At 57.2% G+C, this 26082-nt stretch overlaps 2 protein-coding genes across 10 annotated transcripts in view; one reads left to right on the top strand and one right to left on the bottom strand.

Moving 5' to 3' along the window:
- Positions 1–9961, top strand: part of DDX11 (DEAD/H-box helicase 11) — a 32423-nt gene extending 22462 nt beyond the window's left edge. For all 4 annotated transcript variants that reach the window (XM_032644371.1, XM_032644372.1, XM_032644373.1 and 1 more), the window contains 13 exons: positions 1174–1212; positions 1384–1495; positions 1630–1761; positions 2249–2361; positions 5974–6046; positions 6367–6470; positions 7093–7242; positions 7504–7572; positions 7691–7791; positions 8139–8223; positions 8499–8577; positions 8758–8912; positions 9013–9961. In XM_032644371.1, coding sequence (XP_032500262.1) covers positions 1174–1212; positions 1384–1495; positions 1630–1761; positions 2249–2361; positions 5974–6046; positions 6367–6470; positions 7093–7242; positions 7504–7572; positions 7691–7791; positions 8139–8223; positions 8499–8577; positions 8758–8912; positions 9013–9042 — 1242 coding nt within the window. In that variant the 3' untranslated portion in view covers positions 9043–9961. The remainder of the gene's footprint in view (positions 1–1173; positions 1213–1383; positions 1496–1629; positions 1762–2248; positions 2362–5973; positions 6047–6366; positions 6471–7092; positions 7243–7503; positions 7573–7690; positions 7792–8138; positions 8224–8498; positions 8578–8757; positions 8913–9012) is intronic.
- Positions 9962–9964: 3 nt separating this feature from the next.
- WASHC1 (WASH complex subunit 1) lies at positions 9965–25153 on the bottom strand. 6 transcript variants are annotated; one of them, XM_032644380.1, is made up of 12 exons: positions 24915–25092; positions 22988–23082; positions 21715–21868; positions 13631–13742; positions 13298–13444; positions 13011–13147; positions 12595–12730; positions 12239–12440; positions 11989–12147; positions 11174–11326; positions 10470–10538; positions 9965–10334 (listed from the first exon to the last, which is right to left on the bottom strand). In XM_032644380.1, exons 2-12 carry the CDS (start codon positions 23025–23027, stop codon positions 10195–10197), a joined length of 1449 nt encoding a protein of 482 aa, XP_032500271.1. In that variant the 5' UTR covers positions 23028–23082; positions 24915–25092; the 3' UTR covers positions 9965–10194. The 6 variants fall into 6 exon arrangements, with proteins under 6 accessions (XP_032500271.1, XP_032500268.1, XP_032500267.1 ...); XM_032644377.1 differs by lacking the exon at positions 22988–23082 and having other exon boundaries at positions 24915–25153; XM_032644376.1 differs by lacking the exon at positions 24915–25092 and having other exon boundaries at positions 11989–12144; positions 22988–24128.
- Positions 25154–26082: the final 929 nt, after the last annotated feature.

Consider the following 26082-nt stretch of genomic DNA (forward strand, 5'->3'; position numbering starts at 1 on the left):
CAGGCTCAGCCGCTCCGCGGCATGTGGGATCCTCCCAGACTGGGGCACGAACCCATGTCCCCTGCATCGGCAGGCAGACTCTCAACCACTGCGCCACTAGGGAAGCCCTGGCAGGTGGATTCTTAACCACTGCGCCACCAGGGAAGTCCCAGTACCATTTTTTTTAAATTCCATATATATGTGTTAGCATGTGGTATTGTTTTTCTCTTTGTGACTTACTTCAGTCTGCATGGCAGACTCTACGTCCATCCACCTCACTACACATATAACGCAATTTCGTTTCTTTTTATGGCTGAGTAATATTCCATTGTGTATATGGGCCACATCTTCTTCATCCAGTCATCTGTCGATGGACACTTAGGTTGCTTCCATGTCCTGGCTACTGTAAATAGTGCTGCAGTGAACATGGTGGTATGTGACTCTTTCTGAATTGTGGTGTTCTCATCCCCAGTGAATCTTAGTGGAAGATGGCCCCTTTTCAGAGATCTTCAGGGGCTCCACACCCCTCATCTTGCACATTGTGCTCACAACCAAGCTTCTCCGCATGCCCCTGACCTAGCCCAGCTCTCCCTTTTTTTTTTTTTTTCGGTACGCGGGCCCCTCACTGCCGTGGCCTCTCCCGGTGCGGAGCACAGGCTCCGGACGCTCAGGCTCAGCGGCCATGGCTCACGGGCCAGCTGCTCCGTGGCATGTGGGATCTTCCCGGACCGGGGCACGAACCCACGTCCCCTGCATCGGCAGGCAGACTCTCAACCACTGCGCCACCAGGGAAGCCCCAGCTCTCCCTTTTGTGTTGTGCTTTTGCTCATAGGATTTTTAAAAAACTACCTCTTAATTCTCAAGGTCCAGCTTTGCTGTCATGGTGCAGGAGAGCAGAGGGGACGTGGCCATCACCAAGCACCTTTAGAGAGGAGAGGCTGTGCCGTGCTGCCGAGTCCCTTGTGGCAGGGCACCGTGTGCGCACGCATGTGTGTGTGTGTGTGTGTGCGTGTGTGCGCGCACGCAGGGGGGGGACAGTGGCAGAGGGGAGGCCTCAGGCAGGAGGGTGATGCGACCACAAGAGGCGCTTTGGGCACCTGGGGGGTGGCGTGGGCCTGCTCCTGTCGTTTGGAAGGTGGCTTTCTCCAGCTGGATTTGTTTTCCCGGCGCCTCTGGCTGGGTTTGCTTTCGCAGGTGAAGCGCTACTGTGAAAAGAGCATGGTCAGCAGAAAGGTACGTGTCCCTTTGCGCGGGCCCCCGTCGCTGTCCTCCGTGCGTCTCTTCTCCTGGCCTGCTGAACCTCCGAACGCCCTGTCTCCGTGCTCACCGTGCGGCAGCTCGCTGGGGGCGGGGAGGGGCCCATCCGGCTCCCTCTCACAACCACTGCTCTCATCCCTGTCCCAGCTCTTCGGCTTCACAGAGAGGTACGGGGCGGTCCTGGCGCCCTCCAGGGAGCAGCCCAAACTGTCCGGGTTCCAGCACTTCCTGCAGAGCCTGCAGCCGGGGGTGACTGCGGGTGAGTCAGAGGGGGAGCCTGGGCAAGAGTTGGCCTTCCTCACGCATGGTCTTCCCGGAGGATGGCTTTAGCCCAGGTGCAGGGAGCCCCCTGCTGTCCGGGCTCCCAGACCCTCCTTCCTCTGCTCTGTGCAGCTCCTGCAGCCCCCGCGGAGGAGGGGGAGGACAGGGCACCGCGGCCCGCTTCCCCGCTGATGCACATCGAAGGCTTCCTCGCAGCTCTCACCACTGCCAACCAGGATGGCAGGGTCATCCTGAGCCGTCAAGGTAACCCCGGGAGGAGCCAGCCTGGAGCCAGGCTGCTTTACTTCCATCTGGTACCCCAGCAGCTTGGGACGCAGAAATGGGTGAAAACTGGCCACCTGTGACCCACGCTAGTAGTCGAGGGGGGTGAGGAGGGATGAAGAGGTGCTGGGCTGCTGGCTGGTCTCGGGCGAGGTTGCCAGAGACTCCGCGTAGCCCAGTGTGAAGGTCAGGTGGGCTTTGTTGGAGTCGTGGCTCCATCACCTATGAGCTGCATGACTTGGACCAGTTTCTCCCTAAATCTCAGTTCTTCATGTGAAAAGGGAGACAGTCCTGCCATCTACCTCAGGATTGTCCTGGAGATGAGATGGGTCTAATTTAAAGAGAAAGTTGTATCTCTTATGGCTTCTACATGGACCCGACTGGACATCCCCTTTGTCTCAGGCAGATGGAGGTCTCTGTTGGGCCTGCACCTGCCCTTCTCCATGTAGCTGTCTTTCTCTTTCTTTAGGCAGCCTAAGTCAGAGCAGCCTCAAATTCCTGCTCCTGAATCCAGCCGTGCACTTTGCCCAGGTGGTAAAGGAATGCCGGGCGGTGGTCCTTGCAGGGGGCACCATGCAACCGGTAAGGACACGGCCCAGCCTCTCGCGCCCAGCTGTTGGGTTGGGGAGGATGTAGCATCAGGCCTCTTCCCATCCTGTGAGTCCCCCAATCAGAAGGGGGTTAGCTTGAGCCAGCCAAGCAGTGTCCACCAGGTGGCGTTGCTGTCCTGTCTCGTGGCTGGGTCTGGGGTGGGGTGGGCACTGCCTAGCCCTGGTGTTTCTGTAGCCACTTCTCCAGAGAAAGCCATTCTGGAGTTTCAGACCCAGAATAGAGTGCCTTTCCATTCCTGTACCCACCATAGATAAAACCTTCTCTTTCTTTTATAAATTTAAGTTTTAGTATACATATTTAGGAAACATTTTCATTGTAGGGAGCAGAGACAAGCAAAAACAGGAAATAGATAATTCCGCCAACAAAAGATTCGTTTCGGTGTATAGCATTACAATAGTCTTTGTATTCATAGTTTTTACAAATACACATACATATTTTAAAAAAAAACAAAAATGGTGTCTCCACGCGCTGCTGTTATAAACAAGAATGGTGTCTCCACGCGCTGCTGTTATAAACAAGAATGGTGTCTCCACGCGCTGCTGCTATAAACAAGAATGGTGTCCCCACGCGCTGCTGCTATAAACAAGAATGGTGTCCCCACGCGCTGCTGCTATAAACAAGAATGGTGTCCCCACGCGCTGCTGCTATAAACAAGAATGGTGTCCCCACGCGCTGCTGCTATAAACAAGAATGGTGTCCCCACGCGCTGCTGCTATAAACAAGAATGGTGTCTCCACGCGCTGCTGCTATAAACAAGAATGGTGTCTCCACGCGCTGCTGCTATAAACAAGAATGGTGTCTCCACGCGCTGCTGTTACAACTTGCTTCTCTCAGCAGAGCACCTTCAGCATTCTTCCTTGTCAGCGAATATGCATTTCTCCTGCCCAGCTCTGGCTACACTTTATCCGTTATGTGAATCTGTCACATACGACCACCCTTCTTTTGTCAGGTATCTAGGCGATTTGCAGTTCCTCTGTTTTAAACGATAGAGTGGGAGGTACAATTGCATCTCTGCACAGCGGTCACTTCCTTAGGATGTGTCTTAGAACCAAGACTTAACTGGCTGAAAGGCAAAGGCTCTTCAACCTCCTCAAGCCGTCAGCTCCCAACCTCAGCTTCCTGTTAGAGTCACCCCTGTAGCTGTATTATTTTTCCATTCTTCTTTCTTGTGTATAGAAGTAGACTTTTATTCACTGGTGTATTAGAATCATTTATAGTTGCTGTTTTTTGTTGCTGTTGTTTTTTAATTATTTTTGGCTGCGCTGGGTCTTCGTTGCTGCACGCGGGCTTTTTCTAGTTGTGGTGAGTGGGGGCTACTCTTCATTGCAGTGCGCGGTCTTCTCATTGCGGTGGCTTCTCTTGTTGCGGAGCACGGGCTCTAGGCACGTGGGCTCAGAAGTTGTGGCTTGCGGGCTCAGTAGTTGTGGCGCACAGGCGCTGTAGTTGTGGCACACGGGCTTAGTTGCTCCGTGGCATGTGGGATCTTCCTGGACCAGGGCTCGAACCCGTGTCCCCTGCACTGGCAGGTGGATTCTTAACCACTGCGCCACCAGGGAAGTCCATAGTCGCTGTTTTTGACGCTCAGATTTTCTGAGACTTGGCCTGTGGGAACCCCTCATGCTGCTCTGGCCCCTTTGACATGGCCCCCTTAGTCTTGGGAGGCTTCTCTGCTTTCAGCACAAAAAAATGTCCTGGGCTCACCTTAACACTTTCTTTGCCCGAGACCTGGAATCATTCATTTGTCCAGGGTGCCCCGGTTTCTTCAAAGGGGGATTGGTACTTAGAAACCAACATCTGGGAGCTAGGGCGTTCACAGTGCTCCTGGGTCATCACCGTTTATAGGCCATTTCAGGGGACAGACCTAGGGAATAGTTTTCAGACATTATGAGTCCACAGTGACATTTCTGTATCAAAATCAGTCATTTTACTTGACCTTACGTAGTATCTGTTAGGCTGCAGTTTGATTTCTTGTCACATTAACGTAATTACTTATTTGCTCTATCTCGAATATACTTAAAATAGTTTCAAAATTATACCGGTATTCTGGGACTTCCCTGGCGGTCCAGTGGTTAAGACTCTGCACTCTCAGTGCAGGGGGAACAGGTTCGATCCCTGGTCGGGGAGCTAGGATCCCACATGCTGTGCCCCCCCCCAAAAAAAAAATTATACCAGTATTCTAACAAGAAACTACTGATTGAATTCATTTACATGCATTTATTTTTTGCCTTTAAAGTACCCCACTAAGGATATGTGGTCATTAGTGATACAAAGTCACTTGAAGTCAAGCTTTTCTCTGTGTGGCTATATTCTGAGTTTGATAGGGAGGTAGGCTTTCAGTTTTTGTTTTCAATTTTAGTTTGCCTTTTTACTTCATGTTCTTAAAAATGTCCATATCTGTATGGTTCAAAAGTCGAAACTTTTAAACAAGTTTTGCTATACCATATAGCAAGACGTATTCAGTCTCACCTCTGTCCCTCTTCAAACCGTTCCCCATTCCCAAAGGTAATCATTTTTATTAGCTACTGGTCTATTCCTCCAGTGTTTCATTCTAATTTTTTTTTGCAAAGATGAGCAAATTTTTTTTCCTTTTTATTTTATTTATTTATTTATTTATTTATTTATTGCGGTACACGGGCTTCTCACTGTTGTGGCCTCTCCCGTTGCGGAGCACAGGCTCCGGACGCGCAGGCTCAGCGGCCATGGCTCACGGGCCCAGCCGTTCTGCGGCATGTGGGATCTTCCCGGACCAGGGCACAAACCCGCGTCCCCTGCATCGGCAGGCTGACTCCCAACCACTGCGCCACCAGGGAAGCCCTCCCTTTCCTTTCTTACATTAAAGGGAGCTCAGTCAGCTTTAACTTCCCAGCATGCTCTGGCGATCACACGTTAGCAGTGCACAGGGTGGTCTGCGTTCCTTCTGTTAGCTGCGGGGTCGTCTGCTGGGGGAGATAGGGTAGCTCCTTCGGCCAGTCTCTCTTGAAATGCAGAATGTTACGGATAACCTCACAAGGACTGTCCTTGCGCATATGTTTGGTTTGTGGAGCTGTACTTCAGGGGAGATGCCTAGATAGGGGACTGTGGGTTAAAAAGTAAAAATATGTCTACTTTGTTAAATAGTGTCAAATCCCCCTTCCACAGGAATTGTGCTAGCCTGTGGCCCGCAGGCAACATATAAGAATGCCTGGTTCTCCAGAGAGCAGTCAGACTTTGGGATTTTTGCCAGTTTGATAGGTGAAAACCCGGAGCTCTTTAAAAATACAAATGCATATGTCTTCCCACTAGAGATTCTTATTCAATAGTTTGGGCTGGGCCCTGACCATATATATATGTTTTAAATTCCAAGTGGTGATTTTGTTGCATAGCCAGGGTTTAGAACCACTGTTTCAAATTGCTGAATTTCTCTTGCTGTTCCCACAAGTGGTTTAAATGAGGCTGCCAACACTGGGTATCATTATTTATTTTTTTTCTTTTAATGAATCTGTTAGCAGCCTTTCCTTTTGCCTCTTTTTTCTGTTCTTACGTACTTGTCGCCTCCTGGCCCAGGCCTCTGGGAGATGACAGAGCTGGCTTTGTGGTCTGCAGGTGTCCGACTTCCGGGAGCAGCTGCTGGCGTGTGCCGGGGTGGAAGCTGAGCGCGTGGTGGAGTTCTCCTGTGGTGAGGACCCATGCCCAGGGTTTCGGGGCTGGGCCTCGTGTCAGTGTTCAGCCGTGTGCTGTTATCAGGCCTGGGGGCTGAGGCCACAAGAGGGCAGCTTCCTCGTGAGCTCCCCATCTCTGGGCTCTCCTGCTCTGCGTCCCCTGTGTCTGCACGGAGAGGCCTGGGCATCGCCGAGTCGGTCCCGTGTGGAAACGGGGTGGGGGGCGGGGGCCGTGAATTGCTCTTCCTAGTCTGGAAGACAGGGTCGGGGGAAGCTCTTCCTGGACTCTGCCTTGCGGGACAGTCGACTCCAGTTCAGCCTCACTGGGTCTCGCCAGGTCACGTGATCCCTGCAGACAACATCCTGCCCCTCGTCATCTGCAGCGGGCCCTCCAACCAGCAGCTGGAATTCACATACCAGAAGAGAGAGCTGCCTCAGATGGTCTGTACCAGGCAGCCTGCCTTCCCACGGCCTTTGCGGGGGCAGGAGGCAGACTTAGGGCTGGGGGCACCCTGCCCAGGGCCGAGCATCACAGCTGGCACAGGGTGGGCAGGATCTAGAAGTTTACCACGGAAGGTCTGAGCCATCTCCAGCCTCATGCCTCCGGCTGCCGAGGACGTTTTCTTTAAACGAAGCTCACGAGCAGGCTGCTCAGCGCCTTTGGTTCTCTTGCCGTCCGGCTTTGTGGGCTCCGCCTGGGCAGGAATGCGGGTGTTGGGAGCACACCTCTAGTGGCATGCCTGGGGTTTTCAGTGCCTGATTTGTCACAGACGGGGCTTAATCCCCTCCAGGATGTTGGGAGTTGGAGAACAGTGGACTGAGCGGCATCCCACAGTGGGTTTTAGCTCTGGTGTGCCAGCACGGTGGTGTGTCACAGATGCTACCAGGCACCAGAAGCATCATCGGGTGTGTGGTAGGGAGGGTGGCACATTCCACCCCAGGGAGCCACCTGGCCGTGCCCCCCTCCCCCGCAGTCACCCGTGGGTTGCTATACTTGGCTTTGAGCCTTTTTGGGGGGCTTCAGGAATGGCTCCGTGGCGGGTTCCTTGTCTTTCCTCCCTAGATGGATGAGACGGGTCGCATCCTCTGTAACCTGTGCAACGTGGTGCCGGGAGGGGTGGTCTGTTTCTTCCCCTCCTATGCGTACCAACGCCAGGTCCACGCCCACTGGGACAAGAGTGGCCTGCTGGCCCGCCTGGCTGTCAGGAAGAAGGTGAGTGGCTGCTCCGCTGGACTTCCCACTCGAGAGGACGCTGGCACCCAGAGCTCCTCCTTGGATTTCTTGTGTGCAGGGGCTTCCGCTAGTTCCTCACCCCCGCTTCCAATCCCTGATAACCATCCAAGGGATCTCCCCAAGGGCCCTGGCCCTGTGGGCTTCTCCAGTCCCCAGTCTGGAAAACAGAAGGCCAAGAGCCACCCAAGACCCAGGCATTCTGAAACCCTTTTCTGGGAGACATTATATGTTTACCTTCAGATATTTCAGGAGCCCCAGAGAGTGAACCAGGTGGAGCAGGTGCTGCTGGAGTATTCCAGGTGCATTCAGGTAAGAGGTGTGGTTCTGAGGCCTTGGGTCCAAAGGGCACGTGGCGCTGGCAGCTGAAAGTACCGTGGCTGGCGTCCACGCCCTGGCTCTGCAGCTCTGGGCTGGGTGTTTCCTGCAGCACTGTGGCCAGGCAGGGGGCATGGTGACAGGGGCCCTGATGTTCTCCGTGGTCGGAGGGAAGATGAGTGAAGGCATCAACTTCTCTGACAACCTTGGCCGGTAAGGGGTGGGCTTCCCATCTCCCGCGGCTCTGACACCCACCCATCTGGCGCCTTCGGAGTCCACACCCGAGCTGACTGCTCAGGCCCGTCACCCGCGAGGCGCACGGATGCAGCAACTCTGGACTTGGCCCTCTGGGGCCAGGCGGAAAATCAGGCAGCCCCTCACTTGATCAGAACTCAGTTCCTTGGTTTAGACCAGATACCTCCGCTGAGAAAACCCTCTCCAGGTGGTAGGGACGAGGGGAGGGAGAGGCAGAAGGAAGTGGAGTGGAGGTGTGGGTGAGGACGGGCCCCTTGTCCTGGGCACCGCCCAGCTGCCGTGACTCGCGTGTGCCTCCGCCCTAGGTGTGTGGTCATGGTGGGCATGCCCTTCCCCAGCATCAGGTCTGCAGAGCTGCAGGAGAAGATGGCTTACCTGGACCAGACCCTTGTGAGTACCGCCAGTGCCTCTGAGGATGAAGGGAGGGGGCACCCCACGGCTGTGACTCCCCCTTGCCCTGGGACGTGTGTGTCCCGTTTGCTCCAGAGCGACAGTACGCCCCTCCACAGCCCCTGAGCTTCTCCATGCCATCACCTATCATGCCGGCTGCTGTGCCCACGAGGCCCACGGGTCCCGCTCCAGAGCCCGGCTGTGTCACTGTCACCGAAAACACTAGGAGGAGGCAAGAGTCCGCTCTGACGGGTCACCTCCTTTGCCCTTTCCAGCCCCGAGCCCCAGGCCAGGTGCCCCCTGGGAAGGCGTTGGTGGAGAACCTGTGTATGAAGGCCGTCAACCAATCCATAGGTGAGCCTGGGCTGACGCTGCTGGCGAGATGGCTGGCTGGAGAGTGAGGCGACAGGAAGGAGGGATTTCACCTGCCATCTCTCCAGCCCGAGCGCTGAGCAAGCGGAAGGGGACACAGTAGAAACGCACTGTGGGGGGAGGCAGGTTTAACTCAGACCCCCAACCTCTGTCCCCATCCAGGCAGGGCCATCAGGCACCAGAAGGATTTTGCCAGCATCGTGCTCCTGGACCAGCGGTACGCCCGCCCTCCTATCCTGGCAAAGCTGCCGGCCTGGATCCGGGACCGCGTGCAGGTCAAAGCCACCTTTGGCCCTGCCTTTGCTGCTCTGCGGAAGGTCAGTCCTGCCTTTCTCTCTGTCCCCAGAACCTCCCACCCCCCAGCCCCACCCCGCCCCGCCCACAGCCGGTGTCTCCCTGTCTTTCCTCTCTCCACAGTTTCATAGAGAGAAGTCTGGCTCTTCCTGACAGATGGCTGCACCACTGCCTGGTCACCAGGCCCTCCTTTCACCCCGCCCACTAGAAATGTTGTCTTGGGCCTGGTCTGCAGTGATCCTGCCTAAGAAGTTGTGAAGCCCAGGTGGCGAGCGCGGTAGCCCCCTTTTGGAATCAGTGGGCTGCCGGGACCTAGGAATAGGTGGAGAAGCCAACAGGAGAAAATGAGGCTGATCCTGAAGGAACAGTGCCCCACCATTCCTGGGCCTGTCCCAGGGCAGTTGCTCTCCCTGGAATTGAGCCTGTCTTCCACTCGGCACGGCCCGGAGGCCAGCTCCCTGACCTGCTTCCCGGCCGGCCTTTGTGAGCAACTGTGGAGGCCACAGCATCTCTGCCCTTGCTTGCTTCTCAGTATCCACATTCTTAGAGGGGAGGTGGGGCAGGCCCGCCCTCCCTCTCCTTTCTCACTAAAAGTAGCTGTTCTAGGCCTTTCACCCTCTCTTGGGGCTTCTGCTCACCCTAACCACCTTCTTGCTCTGAGTTGCTAAGAACTGCTCCCCACTCCCGCCCGCTGTCCGCAGGTCTTCCTGCATGCCCGCTCCCGGCCCTGCAGCAGGATCAGCTTCCCAGCGGCTCCAGGTCCTCCCAGGCAGGGCCCCCCCCCCACCTCCCTCCCTCCCCACCAGCACCAGCACTGGAGCCCACGCGGAGACTCCTCTTCGCCTGACATCAGCAATTATGCTGAGGGCCATCAGGCTCTCAACGAGGCTATTTTTAGCGACCCCGTGTCTGCCACTGAGACATATTTTCCTGCGTGGAAATGTCCCTCCCTCCGCTGGCGCCTGCTGACCGCACCTCTCCCTGCCCCCGCTACCTGAGACCCGGCCTGGAGGGACATCACCTGCGTTTTGTGCAGCTGTGGTCTCTTAATTAAGAGGGCGCTGTTGGTTTATGCTCGGTTCTGGCGTCATACTTCTTTATTGACTCACGTACTGTTTCTCCGCAAAGCGTCTCTAGGGAAAAGGCACGCGCGCCGGCCGAGGGGCTGGGTGAGGCACAGGCAGAGCGCAGCCCCTGAAGCAGCTCCAGGCAACAGAGCTGGCCGGTCCTCTGTGACCCCCTTCCCTCCCGGGAGCCTGTCCGTGATGAAGTCGGGGGCTTGGGGAAGGCGGAGCGAGCGAGCCCCTAGGATTCCCAGTCATCCTCATCCTCCTCTCCCGGGGCTGGCTGCAGGGGAGGCAGGGGTGGGATGGAGTCCGACATTCGGGCAAAGGCCCCTCCCGGCCCCTCGCCGGCCCCCGGCCCGGGTCCTTTCCCGGAGATACCTGGGAGGGCAAAGGTGGAAAGTGAGGGGGGCTGGTTTGGGGCACCAGTCCACCCGGGCTCTAGAGACTTGAAACAGTGAGAAAAAAGGATGTGGACGACCTCAGCCAGGGAGGCAGCGGCGTCCTGCTTCCTACCTTTGCGCCTCATGGCCAGCTTGTTGAAGAGATCCGACATCAGGTCTCCACCTTGGCTGGTGGCTCTCACTGCAACAGGAAAGCCATGGGGAGAAGATGAAGGGGCTGGGGTGGACCAGATCCAGCCTGCCTAACACCCTGAGGGCTCTATCAATCAGCGTCCTCTGTGCTGTCAACGCACCCGGCCCTTCCGCGGCCATGTGTCACCACAGCTCTTGGAGCTCTGGTCAGTGATCATAAGAACACAGGTAACCTCTGAGTAACAACAGTCACAGCTACCCTGTGAGACAAGGGCACAGACGAGCGGCCTCACTGGACAGATGAGGAATCTGGCCCAGAGAAATTAGGCAATTTGCTTGGGGTCACAGTGCAAAGCTCAGAAGCAGAGCTGGGACTCAAAACTCAGGACTGGACTCCCAGGGCATCGCTGCTTTAGGCCCAGGTGTGGTATTTATGTCAGCCATGGGGATTCACAGCTGACGTAATCCAGAGTCTCAGAGGCCTAGAGAAGCAGGACTTAGCCAGGTCTCCGTCCCTAAAAACATCCCAGGTCCCTGCCCGTTTCCTGGACAACTGGCAGAGTCTAAGAAGGCTCTTGCAGTTTGAGTGGCCGAGGCTCTGTCCCCTACGGGCGTAGAGAGAACAGCTCCACTGAGCAGGCTCCAGGAGCAGGAAGGAGCCCTCCCGCGCGGGTCTGGCCGCACCTTGCTTCTGCTCCTTCTGCTTCTTCTTCTCCAGCTTGCGCTCCTTGACGCTGCGCAGCTTGGCCTTGCCGATGCCCCCGGCCTGGCGGATGGACTCCAGCAGAGTGGCCCGGCCACCGGAGGGGTCAACCACTTCCTTGGGCGCTCCCTGGACTGGGGTGGGAAGGGTGCAAGGAAGAGAGGCTGCTCAGGCAGGGCCTGGCCGTGCGGCCCAGAGGCGGCCCTGGGCGGTGTCTGAGGAAGGGCTCTTCCTCGGCGAGGTGGCAGTGGTGAGGCAGCGCCTCGGGAGACTCGGGGCCTGGACGCTGCCTGCATCTGCCCGGGCTCGGCCGGTCCCTGTCCAGCCCCACCTGCTTTAGGTGCCACGCTGCACAGGTGGACCCTGGGAATCACCAGTGTGTTGAGTGTCTGAACTTAACACAGGAGCCAACAGGGGATTTCTGTGCCACTTCTGGGTGCTGGAGATGGACTGGGAGATACAGGAGTAAAACTGAAACCCTACAACTTAAGGGCCACGTGGATACTTTGTTGCTGTAGTTTTCCATGTCTATTAGTTGCCCCCTTTTCCCCGCTGGTTTAAGGGGGAATGGGGGGCCCATGGCTCCCCCTGTCCAGGCTCCACAGACATGGTTTGAAACTGCTGTTATTCTGAACCCAGTAGAACAAGAGTTTGCAATTGGAACTACTCTGAAAATCTAGCATTTATGACCACTTAACTAAGCTACAGAAAATCCTTCAGGGATCCAGAAATGAGGGGCACCCTCAGAGAAAGCAGACCCCCCCTCCCTGCCCCGCGTGCCCTATGCCGCTGCTACCTGAAGGAGATGCGCCACCGCTGTCATCCTCCCTGGCTGGCTGTCCCAGCGGGGCCACGGTCTGGGCTGGGGGCGGAGGTGGGAGAGCGCTGACCAGCAGGGCCGGAGCTGGTGGTGGCGGCGGCGGCGGCGGCGGGGGTACTGCTAGCACCCCATCTTCTAGGTGGGAAAAGCGTGAGAAGGTGCCTGTGCGAGAAAGTGGCCAAGCAGGGGTGCTCCCGCCCAAGTCCGTTCCCAGCTCTCGGCTCACCGGGCTTGAAAGGCTCAGCCACCTCCGTGTGGAAGGCAGGCAGCTCTGGAATGGGGCCAGGGGCCGACGGGGCAATGCCGGGGCCTAGATCTGCACTGTACATGAGGTCGTCAGCCACGCCCGGCAGGTCGGGCAGGTAGGACGGCACATCGATCTCAGGCACTTGGCCCAGGTCGGGCACGTAGAAGTAGTTCTCTGGGACCTGTGGGACCGGGGGATGTGGCGGGCCTCGGGCAGCCAGCGGCCTCGCGCATCCCCGCCACAGCTGGCCGGGGTGAGGGGCTCAGCAGACCCCTGGCCAGGACCACACGGCAGCACCACGTCCCCTCCCCCACCCAAGCATCATCCCTCTCCACCTGCTGCTCCAGCTGTTCTCTCTTGCTGATGGACAATGGGGCATCGAACAGCTTCTCCTCCGTCTCCGCGCCCAGCATCACATGGGTCTTTGTTACGGCACCAGCCAGGGGGTCCAGGAAGACATACTTTTTGTACCTACAGAGGAGGGGTGGAGGTCAGGAGGTCAGGCGATCCGGCATCTGTTCTAGGCCCGTGGTCTGGACCACCTTTCCTACCTCATCGGGGCCACCATTAGTTTGTACCACGGCCTCCCAGGCCTTACCAGGCAAAACCAACTGGTCAGGAGCCTCGTGGCTCCCGCGTTGCAGACTTCTGCGGCACCCAAGTCTGGTGCCCCTGGCCCCCCACTAAGCCAGGCCACCCACCCCCCGCACCGCCCCCCCGCACCGCCCCCCCCCCCCCGCACCGCCCTTACAGGTTCTCCGTGGTGTTGAAGAGCAGCAAGGAGCTGACAGAGCTGATGTTGCTGGGGAGACCCCCCAGCCCCTCCTCGGCTTCATCTTCAGGCTCTGGCTTGGTGCTCACACACACGGGGAAGTATTTCAGCTTCTCCTGCGGTGGGGTGACGGGAAATGACCGAGGGATGGTGGGTTTCAGCACCAGGCCAGAGTGACCTCCCCCACTGCAGTCAGAGTCCTCGGGGGACAGAACCCTGGGGTGGGCCTCAGTTCCTCCCCAGTGCCCAGGTCACCCCCGTCAGACCTGCAGGGCCTGCTCGTCCAGGGGACGGTGCTTGCTCTGGACCCTGTGGCGGGCACGTCTCTGCAGGCCAGGGTCCTGGGCCCCCGTGAAGATGGAGCTGTACTCCTGCAGGCGCTCCGGGGCAGGGTACTTGGCACTGGAGAACACCTGTGTACACGGGGAGTCTGAGCACTTCCTCAGGGGGCCTGAGAAGTTCCAGACAGCCTGGGCAGGAGGAAAGCTTGCCATGTGGCTGAAGCAGGGAGCTGGCAGCCTCAGAGGCATGGGGAGAGGGGAGGGAAGGGGATTTCTGGGACTGCCGACCAGCCAGAGGGACAGGGCCACACACGCTACCTTGATGGCTTTCTTGCTGCCCTTGATCTTCTCAATCTTGGCCTGGGCCAAGGAGACCCTCTCCCCAATGGCCTGCAGCTGGCTCCGGCTGAGCTCTACTCGCTGGGAGATCCTGCCACCGGAAGAAAAAGTCACAGGGGCTGAAGGCTGCTCCCCAAGCCTCTGCAGCCTCCTGCACCCCTTCTGCTTTTAACGGCAAACCTGCGAAGCTAGGGGCTCGGGTAAGGGCTCTTGCCTAAATTTTTGTTTGTGTTTGCGTGTGTTTGTTTTGGCAGTGCTCCAAAACAAGGCGTGCGGGATCTTAGTTCCCCGACCAGGGATCGAACCCGCATCCCCTGCAGTGGGAGCGCGGAGTCCTAACCACTGGACCGCCACGGAGGTCCTCGGGTAAGGACTCTTAAAACACAGCAATACCTGCTGTCAGGCCCGATCTTAGAACTGCCCAGGTGACCTCTACGAGGACCATCCAACCTGAAGCGTCTAGGAACAGACTGTATTAAGTTCCTTGGAGCTCTGGGTAGGGATGGGCAATCACCTTGGCCCCAAGTTGGCACCTGTACGTGCCACCTGAAGGGACGTGGTTCCTGCCTGCTGGGGTTCTCAGCCTCAGGCCCAGGTGAGCAGAGGCAGAATCGTCATGACTTACGTGGAGGAAACCAGAGCTCAGCAGGGCTGAGTGACAGGCAAGACTGGGCCTGAATTCAAGTCCTGGAGCTGTCCACAAGGAACTGCCCGGCACATAAGAGGCAGCTTTTGGTAAATCCAAGTCCCCATCGTGGTTCTCATGGTTGTGGTCGGGCTGCCTAGGGGCTGCCACTGCCCCCTCCCCGGATTACAGCGCCCTGCTACACTCCCTGAACATGCCACACACCGCCTTGTCACGTGGCCTCTGCCGTCTCCTCGGATACCCACACGGCTGGTCCCTCACTTCACTGAGCCCCTCGCCGAAGCCTCCCCGACCACGGAACCTAAAGCTGCACCTGTCACTTTCCAACCCCCAGCCGGTTCTTCCATTACACAGAGCCACCTGTCACCACACGTCTCCTGTGCACTCCTAGGCTAAGGGCTTTGTTCCCCGCTGTGTTCCCAGAGCCTGGAACAGTGCCTGGCACCTGCAGGGGTCCCTCTGCAGTTACTGAATGGCTAACACCATGTGCCCCAAAGATAAACGCACACGAGCCTCACTTGCGTTATTCAGCAACACGAGGTACTTCTCACTGCACGGGGACTCCGGCTCCCCTGCCAGGGCGTCCTGCCCCTGAGTGCTCCCCTACCTCCAGGGACACCTGCCCGTGGCGACCGTGTTCCACATCCACAGCGGTGGTCACATCTCCACGTTCACCGGGCAGGAGTGAGCACACAGCGAGGCATGAGAGACGAGGCAGAGTTGCAAGCTCAGCTCCCGGGGAACGGCCAGAGGACACAGTGAGTGGATGGCCGAGGAGTGCCGCGGTCCCTGGGGTCAGAGACCACGCGGCCAGGGAACTCTAGGATTCCTTTAACGGGTTGAAGTGAACAGTCAAGACTCTGGTCCAACCTTCTTAAACCACCCCCACCAACTTTAGAATGTTTTAGCCCCCAGAGAACACACCTGATCGGCCAGCTTCACAACCCAGGGGTCTCCACCCCTGATGAAATCTCCTTGGTTACTCCGGGCCCCTTGTGTGCAAGGGCTCGGGGATGCAGGGGCTGGCCTACGAGCAGGAACCCAAACCAGCTTAGTTTTCCTTGACAGGCTGGTCTGAGTGGGGCAGCAAGGCAGACAGAACAAGAGGCACGGTTTCCTTCCGGGAGAGACGCAGAACCAGCACCCTGTCCGAGCCCCAGCTTTCCGGCAGGGAGACCGGTCTCCCTGCTTGCACACAGGCCAGTTCCTGTGGCTCCAGACTCAGCCCTACGCGGCCCGGGGCTGAAGCAACCTCACAGTTATGTAACCGCTCCACTCAAAGGTGCCACGGAGGGTGGGAGTGACGTCGGAACTGGAGCCAGACACAGCCGGCTCTGTCTGGGTCTTCCATCTGATTTCTCCAAGTTACAAACATCAAGCTTAACAATGGATTCTGGCAAATTTCCGGAATGGGTTATTAAATAGAGGGTCGTAAGCAATTTGAAATGGAAGAGGCGGGTCCCCGGGGCCAGCACGGTTCTAAATTCATAGCGTTTCTTTTCTGACAAGGTTATTAGACTGGCAGATCAGGGGAAAACCGTAACACACAGTGCAGCTTGAGTCAGCAAGGATTCTGACGGCTTCTCACAAAATCCCGCGGACAAGATGGAGCTATGGGGGCCGGAGGAGAGCACATTTAGGAAAAATCAGAGCCAGAGAACAACAGCGCCCCAAAGGCACGGCTGAAGAATGGACTGATCTCAGCCTTGCACGAAGGTCTCTGGCAGGGCGCCGCACTCGTGTGACGTGAGCTGGGGCATCAAATGGGGAGGCCCCCAAACGGATCCTCAAAGGCCAGGAGGCCAGAAAAGATGAGACTGATAAGGAATGAATGTGAAGCTCAGCATTCGGGTTTAAAAGGTCAAGGGTACAAACACAGAGGACGGAGGTTTCGGTTACCTATGAGCTGAAAGCACGTTAAGCAGCTTGGAAGGGAAGTGAGGTCTCAGAGCACACAGCTCCTGAGATCTTCCCACCTTCCTTCAATAAATAGGGAACGCCCACTCTCCTGGAGGCACTACAGAGAAAACAGAGCTCATCTATGCCAGACGCCCACCTCGTCCACAGCCGTGTCCCCTTCAAACTGGGTCCACACGTTAAGAGGACTCTGAAGTCCCTTCTAGACCACAGGGTCTGTCTGATTCACAGCTGCATCTCTAGCACCTGGGACAACGCCTGACATGTAACATCCTGGCTGAATACAAAATGACAAGCTAACGAACAACCAGAGGAGGGTGATGAGGCGGGTGATGGTGGGAAGCTCACATCACACAAGATAACTGAAGGATGTTCTGGCTGAAGATGAGATGACTTTGAGAATATGAAAATCCCCTTCAGATATCAGAAAGATCACAAGTGCTGTCAGGCGGAAAAGCGATTAGACTTTCTGTCACCCCAGAGAGTGAGCCGCATTACAGCCGGTGGGAGGAGTTACATGGAAACAGACCTCTCAGTTCTGCATAAGGAGAACTTTCTTGTAAACAGCTGCATGGCTTTGCAAAGCAATCAGATTCCAGCTGGATGCCCACCTGTCAGGGATGCTCCAGGGGAGATTCCTGTGTGGGACAGGGGGAATGGAGGATGGGATTTCCAGGGTTCTTTTCTTATCCAAGAGCCTAGGATGGCTAAGTAACGCCTTGCTTGTTGACAAAGTCCCCAGGCAGCCCAATCTCAGGCCAAGGGTGAGAAGGTTTCAATCTGTGCGTCATCTCTCCCGCCTGGCAGGCAGTGTTAGGATGGCCTGCTGGGCCACACGGGGCCTGTGATTAGCAACACCCACAACACCCACCACTAGCGGGGCTGGTGGCAAGAGGGCGACTTGTTTGCCGCTCCTTATCTAGAGCCCCTGGCTTGGTGGCTGGCTTCAGGCAGGTCAGTTTCCAGGCTCATCACTGGAGCCACGTCCCTATAGCATGTCACCAGGACACCAGCAGGGAAGGAACTGGCTCAGTCAGTCTGCTGAGAGCCTGGGACAGAGATGCATCAGATAACACATATCTGCTCTCAAGGAGATAAACAACTACAATGTCCCACAGACCTGGGGAGAGCAGCAGTATGGCCTTCAGCCAGTCACTTAACTGATCTATGTCTCACCGTCTTCAGCTGAAAAACAGGAATTGTAACTTCTACATCGTGGAATTGCTGTAAAGGTCAAAGTGAGAGACTGGATGTTTCATGAGCTGTACAAGCCGACATGTCCCAAGAACTTGGTCAACATTTACCTTTACCACCCACAGACTAGGAGGGGTGAGGGGCTCCAGGCAGTGAAAAGTTCCAGATGAGGAAACAGCACTCTGCAAGGGAGCACCACGGGAGTGGAGCACAGAGAGCTCTTCTGGCTGGGGCCTGGGGGTGAGGTGGTCAAGGTCAATGACACACCTAGGGGGCCAGGACAGTGCCTGGGCTCCGCAGCAGGCCCCTGGCCCCTGCAGGGCTGCCACACCCTCCAATCATCACCCCAGTCAGCTGCTGTGACAGGGCCACTCCCCTGGCACTAACTGCTGCTGCTTCTCCCCTCGCCAGCCCTACCCGCCACCCCCCAGCCGGTCCCCTGAACAGCTCTTGCTTTCCCCTTTATCTTCTCCACTCACTGGGGTAATTAAGAATGATCTGCTAATTATGCAGGCAGCTGATTGAGGCCTCCTAACCTTGGAAGGCACCAGGTGCGGATCAGCAGGGAGAAGAGGGGGAGCGGGGAGAAGGGAGGAAAAGCCCAAGAAGAGGAAGCAGGAAGTGAGGAGGAAGGGTGGGGAGGTGAAAAGGGAGGAAGGGGGGAAGAGGGGAGAAAGGAGGAGGAAAGGAAGAGGAGAGGAAGGGAAGGAGCCTTGCAAAGGCCAAGTGGCCGGGCTGGGGCCGCCGGGGAGGGCAAGCCCCACACACAGTCCCAGTCTGCCCTGCCCCCACTGCTACCCCTCTGCCCTCATGGAAGTCATGTGCAGCAGGGGACATCTCTGGGCGGGTACCCTGGGGCTGGCTTCTCCCAGTTGATGATGGGCAGGTGAGGGCAGGTCTGCTAGGCAGGAGGACAAGCCACGGAGGGGCTGCAAGGAGCGGGAGGAAGGAGCCAGCTGGGGACACCGACCTTCCACACGCTCACCTGCCTGGGGGCACAGGCTCCGGGTGGGGCTGAGGGGCTGGGCCTGCGCCTGAGCTGGGGGGAGAGGCGGGGAGCAGAGACATCAAGCATTTCTTCTCCACCCGCCGCCTCTCCTTTGCGAGAGGAGCACGTTCAAGGGGAGAGGTTCCAAGCTGGGGTCACATCCCTCAGCAAAAGCCCGTAAGAACAGAGGAGCCCCTGCTGCAGAATGGGGGGCGGGGCTTGGCACTCTCCACTCCCTGTCGTCCCCGACCCCTCCCTCCCCTTCATCCTGTTCCCAATCCGTCATCTGGTCCTGTTGTTATTCCATTTGCAGTGTCTCCTATCCGCCTCCCTACCTGCAGCCTCCCCGCCCCCACACCCCCGCCCCCACACCCCGACCGCAGCCTCTCCCTGCCCACAGCACGGCTCCCCTGGGACGGCTGCCTGATGAACCTTCCCCAAACACTTCAGTCCCATCACTTCCGGCTCAAGAACCTATCCGGGCTCCCAAAACCCTGGGCTCAAGCTCAAAGCCCCATCCAGCTGGGCGAAACCCCACGGTCCTGACTCACACGTCCCAGCCCTCCCCTCAGCCACATCCTCTTGCCCGCTCCTTCCACCAGGGACCGTCCCCAGCGTTGCAGCGGGAGGAGGGCTCCCAAGGGCACAGACACACGGAGGGCTTTCAGCCCCCTCCTGCAGCGAAGGAGTGGACCGTTGGGACAGGCGGCACTCAGGTACTCAGGGCCCCGCGGCCCGGGGCGCACCGCCCTCCAGTCAGGCCTCAAGCTTTTGGCACTCATTACGGGCCCCAGCGGAGGGCCCTCAGGCGGCGTTCCCCACCCGGCCTCGCCAGAACCCTTCCGCGTGGCCCCATTCGCACCCCTCCTTCAGGAGGCCTTCCCTGACCTGGGGGAGCACGCGCTGGTTTTCCTCTCTAGCATCTGCTCCCTCCTCGTTCCGTAACAGCCTGCTTCCTATGGGGGCGCCATCGCTCCCACAGCCTCGGTCCCGCACTTTGGGTGGGGCTAAACCCAGGGCCTGGGGATAAGGCATGTGACCGAGGTCTGAGCCAGCTGCTGTGTCACCCTCCCCGCCGGCCCGGCCCCAGCCACTGGCTCTGGGATGGCCAGGAGAACCAGGCCAGGCCAGTGGGAGGGCGGGACTTCCGAGGGAACTGCTGCAGAGGAAGACATTCCTTCCTGCTGGACCTGGGCCTGAGTATGAACGCTGGGCCCACTGGTTACCTTGCAAGAGCGAGGCCTGTCTGGGAATGGGGCCAACCCAGAAGTAGCGGGCAGGGATGGGATGAGAGCAAAACCAGGCCCTGATGACAGCATTTAGCCCCGCAGCTCCAAAGGCTGCTCTATGCACGGGTTACTTCTGCTTATTGGTCTGGGGAGTCTGACTGATAAATGTGCTGCCAGTTCTTGTCTCTCTCGCCTCTAGGCCCCTAGGAGCTCACACAGTTCATGCTACGCGGCTCAGAATCAGCTCTGATGACTGTTTTCCCATCCTAGACGACGACGTCCCTGAGGACGGGAACCCCATGCCACACACCACTAGTATCCCTCTGACCTGAATGCTGGGCACGTGGTGGGGGGTCAATGGGGGGACCTGGAACCCAGCGGTGAGGGAAGCGTGGATGCAGGTACCAGGCTCCTGGGAGCATCCTACCATCCCTGGGCCACGCCGAGCCTATGTTCAACCAACTCGCCACTCCCTCCCCACGAGACGGCCTTCCTGCCCTCTGCTCACCCCATCCAGGGTCAGAGGAACGTGAAAATGTCCACTGGTGCCAAACACCAGGAAGGGAAAGGAAAGTATGCTAAAAATCCAATGCTCCCCTTACAGAAAGGCAAGCACGCAGTCACAATCTTGGTGAGGAAACACCAATATTTCTGATGGATTGTTTCTAGCATCCGTTTCAATCACGAGGTATGGGGTGGCCATAATCTGGGACCAATGGCTCTTAAAGGCCTGTGTCCTCTGGCTTACGTGTTCCTTGGGCATATTTAGCACAAAAATTAGCACAGAAGGGGCACCTAACACTTCCTATAACTACTGATAGCAGGTTAACAGAGGGCCAGAATAGGCAGCAAATGAGCAGAGATGATGTCACCAGGTAAGAGGAAGGAACATGTCCTGAATGCTTACTATATGCCGGCACTTCAATTCCTTGGCATGTTCCAATTCATTTCATCTTAACAGTCCTCTGAGGAAGGTACCATTATTACTGCCAGTTTATGGATGGGAACACTGAGACTCAGCGAGGTTAAGTAACTTGCCCGAGGTTACAGAGCAAGCAAATGGGGAGGCCAGACTGGAGCCCAGGAAGTCTGCTCCAGAGTCAACCCCCTTAACTACTTCGGGGCACCGCCCTCGGGTACATTTACATCCGGGATAGGCGTGAGGCAGGCAGGTGCATTAGTGGGCAGCCCAGAGGCAAAAGAGTCAGGTGGATCTAATGTCTGGACTGTGTCCAGCTACAGACAGTGACTCCACTGTCTGCCCCCATCGGGGAAGGCTTCTGGAAGAGGTGGAATTCCAGTTGGTGGGGGAGGAGACTGCATGCCGCAGCGTCGGAGTTCCTGGTCTGGGGTACAAGCAGGGGACGGTGTGGGAGACCTGACCAGCAGAGGGACCTGAGTCAGGCAGTCAAATACTCCAGCCTTCAGGGGGCACGGTGTGGGCACCCAGGAAGGAGAAGTTCTATGCCCCTCTCAGCTTGCTCATGGCCAGAGAAAGATAGGACCCGTACAGGACAAAGGGCTGAACGAGTGAGTACACTCAGGCCAGCGGTGGCACACAGTCAACGTGATGCAAATATTAGTTGTTACAAAAATATTAAAAATAGGTTTTGCCACCATTTTAATTAACTAACATGCAATTAATCAATTAGAGTCTGTCTCTGCTGCTGGAGTATATCCTCTGGCTGGGCAGAGATGCTGCCTTAGTCGTTGCTGTAACTAAAGAGAGTAGCACAGAGCCCTGCACACAAGAAGTGTTGGGCGAATATTCGCTGACTGTGGGAATAAGCAAAGGAACAGGGCCCCCCAGTGCGGGGAAGAGCATGAGCTGGGAGAGCTGTACCACCACTGGGTGGATGCACAAGGAACCCAGGGGCTAAGAGGGACAGGAGGTAGTGAGCTCTTATGATAAAATTCGAAGCTGGGCACCCAGCTTGGCCCCTTGGGCACAAGAAAGCCAGCTGGGTCCCCCTCAGGACCAAGAATCACCAAAAGGGGTGCTCTGAGAGGGTGCATTCTGAGATTGGAGAGATGACTGCCCAGGGCGGGGAGCAGCCCCCGATCAGGTGAGGGTGGCAGCAGCACCCACCTGCTGAAGATGTCTCCGGAGACCTTCTGTAGGTGCTGCAGGGCATCCGCCACCTGCTGGATGGCCTCCTCTCGCCGCAGGTCTGGCTGTATGAGGGGCACCGCGTAGGTCTGATCGGCCAACGGACTCTGAGTCCCCGTGGGGGTCATGGTGCCTGGGGGTGGGAACTGAGCATCAGGACTACCCGCACACCCACCTGCCACGGGGCGAGGTGATGGGCGCACAGCCCCCCGCCCAGCAGTCTGCACGGGGTGGGGCTGGGGGACACAGCACTGGGTGGGAGGCTGGGCGCTCACAGGAGCTGGTGTTCTGCTGAAGCTTGTTGGGTGAACGAGGGAGGGAAGTTGCTAAGGGCCAGAGACTGACATGAAGCATTCAGAGGAGGTGCAATGCTGACTGGCTGCTGGGAGGCACTTGGAACCCAGCTAGGCACCCCTTCCCCACCTCATCTCACTTCAACCTCCAAAGCCTAGATGAATTAAGAAAGAAACCCTGGCTGCAGAGTGAAAAAGAGGGAAGGGTTTGGGGGGAAAGTTGCCTGTGTCAACTCCCAAACGGTACCCGGGTCTGGGAAAGCACAGACAACGTGGACTCGAGCGTCCTGCTCCCGAGACAGGACAGGCAGTGGCTGGAGACTCCAGGGTTAAGGATGTCCGGGCTCTGCTCTCCCAGGCCAGAGCTAAGGGGGGCCAGGAAGAAGGAGGGGCACATGGGGGCAGGGGACAGGAAGGAAAAACACTCCTTCGAACTGCAAGAGGGGGGCAGTCAGTCTATTTATACTGGGTTTAATTAACTCCGCTCCCTGGTGCCACCAAAGCAGCAATCACACTGCAGACGGCACTGATTTGATTGGCGAGAGGTATCGGGCAGAATATTAAGGCACCAAGCCCCTATAAATAGGCCTAATCGCAGCCCCTCGGTAGAAGAGTGAGGAAGACACTAAGCAGGCCTGGCACTGTGCCCCAGACCTGCTCTTCTAGGCACTACACTGGGGTCCCTGGTCGCAACAGAGGTGTGGGTGGGGTTGGGTAAGTGTGGCATGGAGGGTTTAGGAGGCTTCATTTGAGTTTCAAGTGCTGTGTGACCTGGGGTAAGTTGTTTGCCTTCTCTGAATCTCTGATTCTTTCCATTTCTCATCCTACAGACTGAGAATGGCACTGCCCTCTGAGAAGTGGTTATTCTCAATGTTTCATGCCAATCTCCTCAGCAAGCTGGAGCTTATCCTCTGTTGGCCTCCCCTGCCCTTCCTTCCACCCAACTTGTTCTTGCCTACCCTTCCTAGGCCAGCACTTCTCCTGGTCCGAGATGACCATTCTGCTCTCCAAGTTTTTCTCCAGCAGTGAGCTCCTCAGCTTCCTAGACCTGAACCTGCAGAGAATCCTCATCAGGGCCCAGGAGTAACTCACCTCCCCACTTCTCTTCCCACCTATCAAATGACCAAAGTGGAGCCAGCTGATGCCAAATCACCTGAGGAACCTGACCCTCTGGGAACTCGCATGCCTTTCAAAAATCCCACCCCCATCCCTCTTTGCATTTACACTGATGCAAATCTGCCTGGAGTCCTAACTTAGCTCTGTACCTCAGGGAGTAAAAGGCAGAAAGAAGGTACTTTCTGGGCTCATCTTGTGACGTGTTCCTCATGGTCAGTCACCACACCCTGTGTGCGTGTCCATGCACGACGGGGCAGAACAGGCACAAAGCTCCTAAGCGAGGAAGGAGCAGGTCTGTTCAGGAATTAAGAAACACTACAGCTTCGTTTAGCACTTTACTCCTTCTGTCTGCTGACCAGTGCTCATCGACTGTCAGGTGCTGGCCATGATCACAACAAAGATGAAGAGGACGCTACACTAGCTGTGAAGACAGCCTGGCAAACAATTAAACAGCAGGTGCTAAGTGCTCTAATCCAGCCACGAATCCGGTGCTAGGGGACATCGAGGAAGGAGTGAGTGACAAACCCCTTCTGGGGTCAGGGGAGTCAGGAATAGCTCTTAGCAGAAGCTGTACCTCCCTGCCAGACCCAGGGAGACAGGGCAGGGCGAGCACCCCAGGCAGAAAGGACAATTGAACAAAGGTGTGAAGGGGAAGGGCAAGTGGTTTGGGCAATGAGGATGAAACCATCCTTGGCTAAGTAGCAAAAAAAAAAAAGAGGCCAGACCGTGAAAAACACTGAATACCACGGCAAGGAGTGTGGACTCGAGCCTGCAGGCCCGGAATGAAAACCTCAGACCTGTCGTCCAATACAGGAGCCACTGGCTACGTGGGCTATCGAGCACCTGAAATGTAGTGTACCTGTAAAATATACACCAAATTTCAAACTTCCTAGTAAAAAAGGAATGTAAAGTATCTCACTAAGATTTTAAATATTGATTACATGTTGAAATGACCATATTTTAAATACAGTGGGCTAAATAAAACACATCACTAAGTTAATTTCGCCGTCTCCTTTTACTTTTAAAGTCATATATGTGGCTCGCATAATATTTCTTTTTTTTTTTTTTTTTTTTTTTTTGCTGTACGCGGGCCTCTCACTGTTGTGGCCTTTCCCGTTGCGGAGCGCAGGCTCAGCAGCCATGGCTCACCGGCCCAGCTGCTCCGCGGCATGTGGGATCTTCCCGGACCGGGGCACGAACCCGTGTCCCCTGCATCGGCAGGCGGACTCTCAACCACTGCGCCACCAGGGAAGCCCTCGCATAATATTTCTATGGGACGGCGCTACCTTAGAGAATCTGGTAAAAACTGTGGATTCCTCCAGAAAAATGAACATAGAGCAAACCCGCTCTCACAATGCTGTTGATAAATTTCGAAGTGCTCGGGATCCCTCCCGCGACCCACGCCAGACACCCAGCTCGGAGGCAGGCAACGGGGACCCAAGCAGGGTTAAAGCGGTGTGGGGTCATCCAGGGGCCGGGAGGGGTGGCCGCAAACGGAGGGTCTGAGCATCCACTGCAGCTCGTTCCGAGAGCCGGGCCCTCCCCGCGAACCGACAGGGGCGGGGGGCGCCGACCCTCCTACTGAGGCCCAGGCCGGCCCCGCGGGTCGGCCAGCCAGCCGGCGGCCGAGGCGGAAGTCACCGGGCCCGGGCCTCCCGCCTCGGCTCCCGGCCCGGCGGCGTCCCCCGGAGCCGCTCCCGCCTCTTTCCGTCCCCTCCGCGACCGGCCCCACCCCCGCCCCGCGCGTCCCGGCCAGGCCCGCGCCCTCACCTGCGCGACGCCCGCCGCTTCCGCTCCGCCGGCCGGGCCCCGCCGCCGCCCGCTCCGCCTCCCCGGCGCTCCCGGCCCCGCGCTCTGGCCCCGCCTCCAGCCGCCAGTTCCGCTCGCTCGGCGCCGCGGCTCGGGGGCCCTAGCCGCCCGCGCCTCGATCCCTCAGGCCTCAGCTCGCCGCCAGCCCCTCAGCGGCTCCTCGCCCCGCCACCGAGCACGACCCCGGCGCCCTCTGCCCCTTCTCCCCGCGCAGCCCCGCCCCTCCCCGCGCAGCCCCGCCCCTCCTCGCGCAGCCCCTCCCCTCCCTCCGCGCCCCCTCCACCCACAGGCTCGGAGGCGTACTTGACTGACTGCCCCTTCTCTTTCAGCCCGGGTTTTCTGGGATTGGGATCTGCGGGCCGAGCTCCCCGCAGGGTCCGCCCGGTGCCCGCCCCGCCTTAAAAAGTATAAATAAATGCCGGACACAGAAGGACAAAAGCTGTACGAGTCCACGCTGTGCGAGGTGTTCAGAGCCGTCAGATCCTAAGAGAGCCAGAACGGCGGTTACGGAGGGGGCGTTCTTGTTTAGCGGGTACAGAGCTCGTGACGGTTTTCTCCTGGACCACACTTTAGTCGGGCTCCTTTGAATCCTCTTCCAACTAGGCCTCCACTTGCGTCGCCCAGTTTTAGCGAGAATCCTGTTACTCGTTTTAGCCAGAACCTCCCCCCACCCCCCACCCCCCGCCCTCTTATCTGACCAAATGCCTCCCTCCCCCGTCCCCAGGTGATGTCCCATCCCTCACCTGCCTGCCTGCAGCAAGAATCCTAGCCAAGAATTACCCAACCCTCTTAGTAATTTTCCATCCCCCCCAATTCGGCTCCTTGGCTAAAAGTCCCCACTTGTCCACGCTGTATTTGGAATTGACCCCTGTTCTGTACTGACCTCTCTTTTCCCCTGTTGCAAAGTCCTGAATAAAATCTGCTTTTGCCCCTTTAATGACTGTGCGGCTCTGGTTTTCTTTGACCTGTCAGTTTGTGATGATGACAAAGTTCTGGAGATTGGTAGCGGTGATGGTTGCACCACGATGTGAATGTACGTAATGCCACTTAACTGTACATTTAGAAGTGGTCAAAATGGTAAATTTTATGTTACGTTTTTGTTACGCCAAGAAAAAAAAAGCTCAATGGT

The sequence above is a fragment of the Phocoena sinus genome, chromosome 10 (assembly GCF_008692025.1).
Source record: "Phocoena sinus isolate mPhoSin1 chromosome 10, mPhoSin1.pri, whole genome shotgun sequence".
NCBI lineage: Eukaryota > Metazoa > Chordata > Mammalia > Artiodactyla > Phocoenidae > Phocoena > Phocoena sinus.

Coding starts and splice junctions, on each gene's coding strand:
- WASHC1 (XM_032644375.1), bottom strand. CDS start 23,099: ATGAGGATTCTCTGCAGGTTCAGGTCTAGGAAGCTGAGGAGCTCACTG. Junction 13,445..13,630: donor GCAGCAAGAAAGCCATCAAG/GTAGCGTGTGTG, acceptor CCGTGTACACAG/GTGTTCTCCAGTGCCAAGTA. Junction 12,731..13,010: donor TTCAACACCACGGAGAACCT/GTAAGGGCGGTG, acceptor CCTCCTCTGTAG/GTACAAAAAGTATGTCTTCC.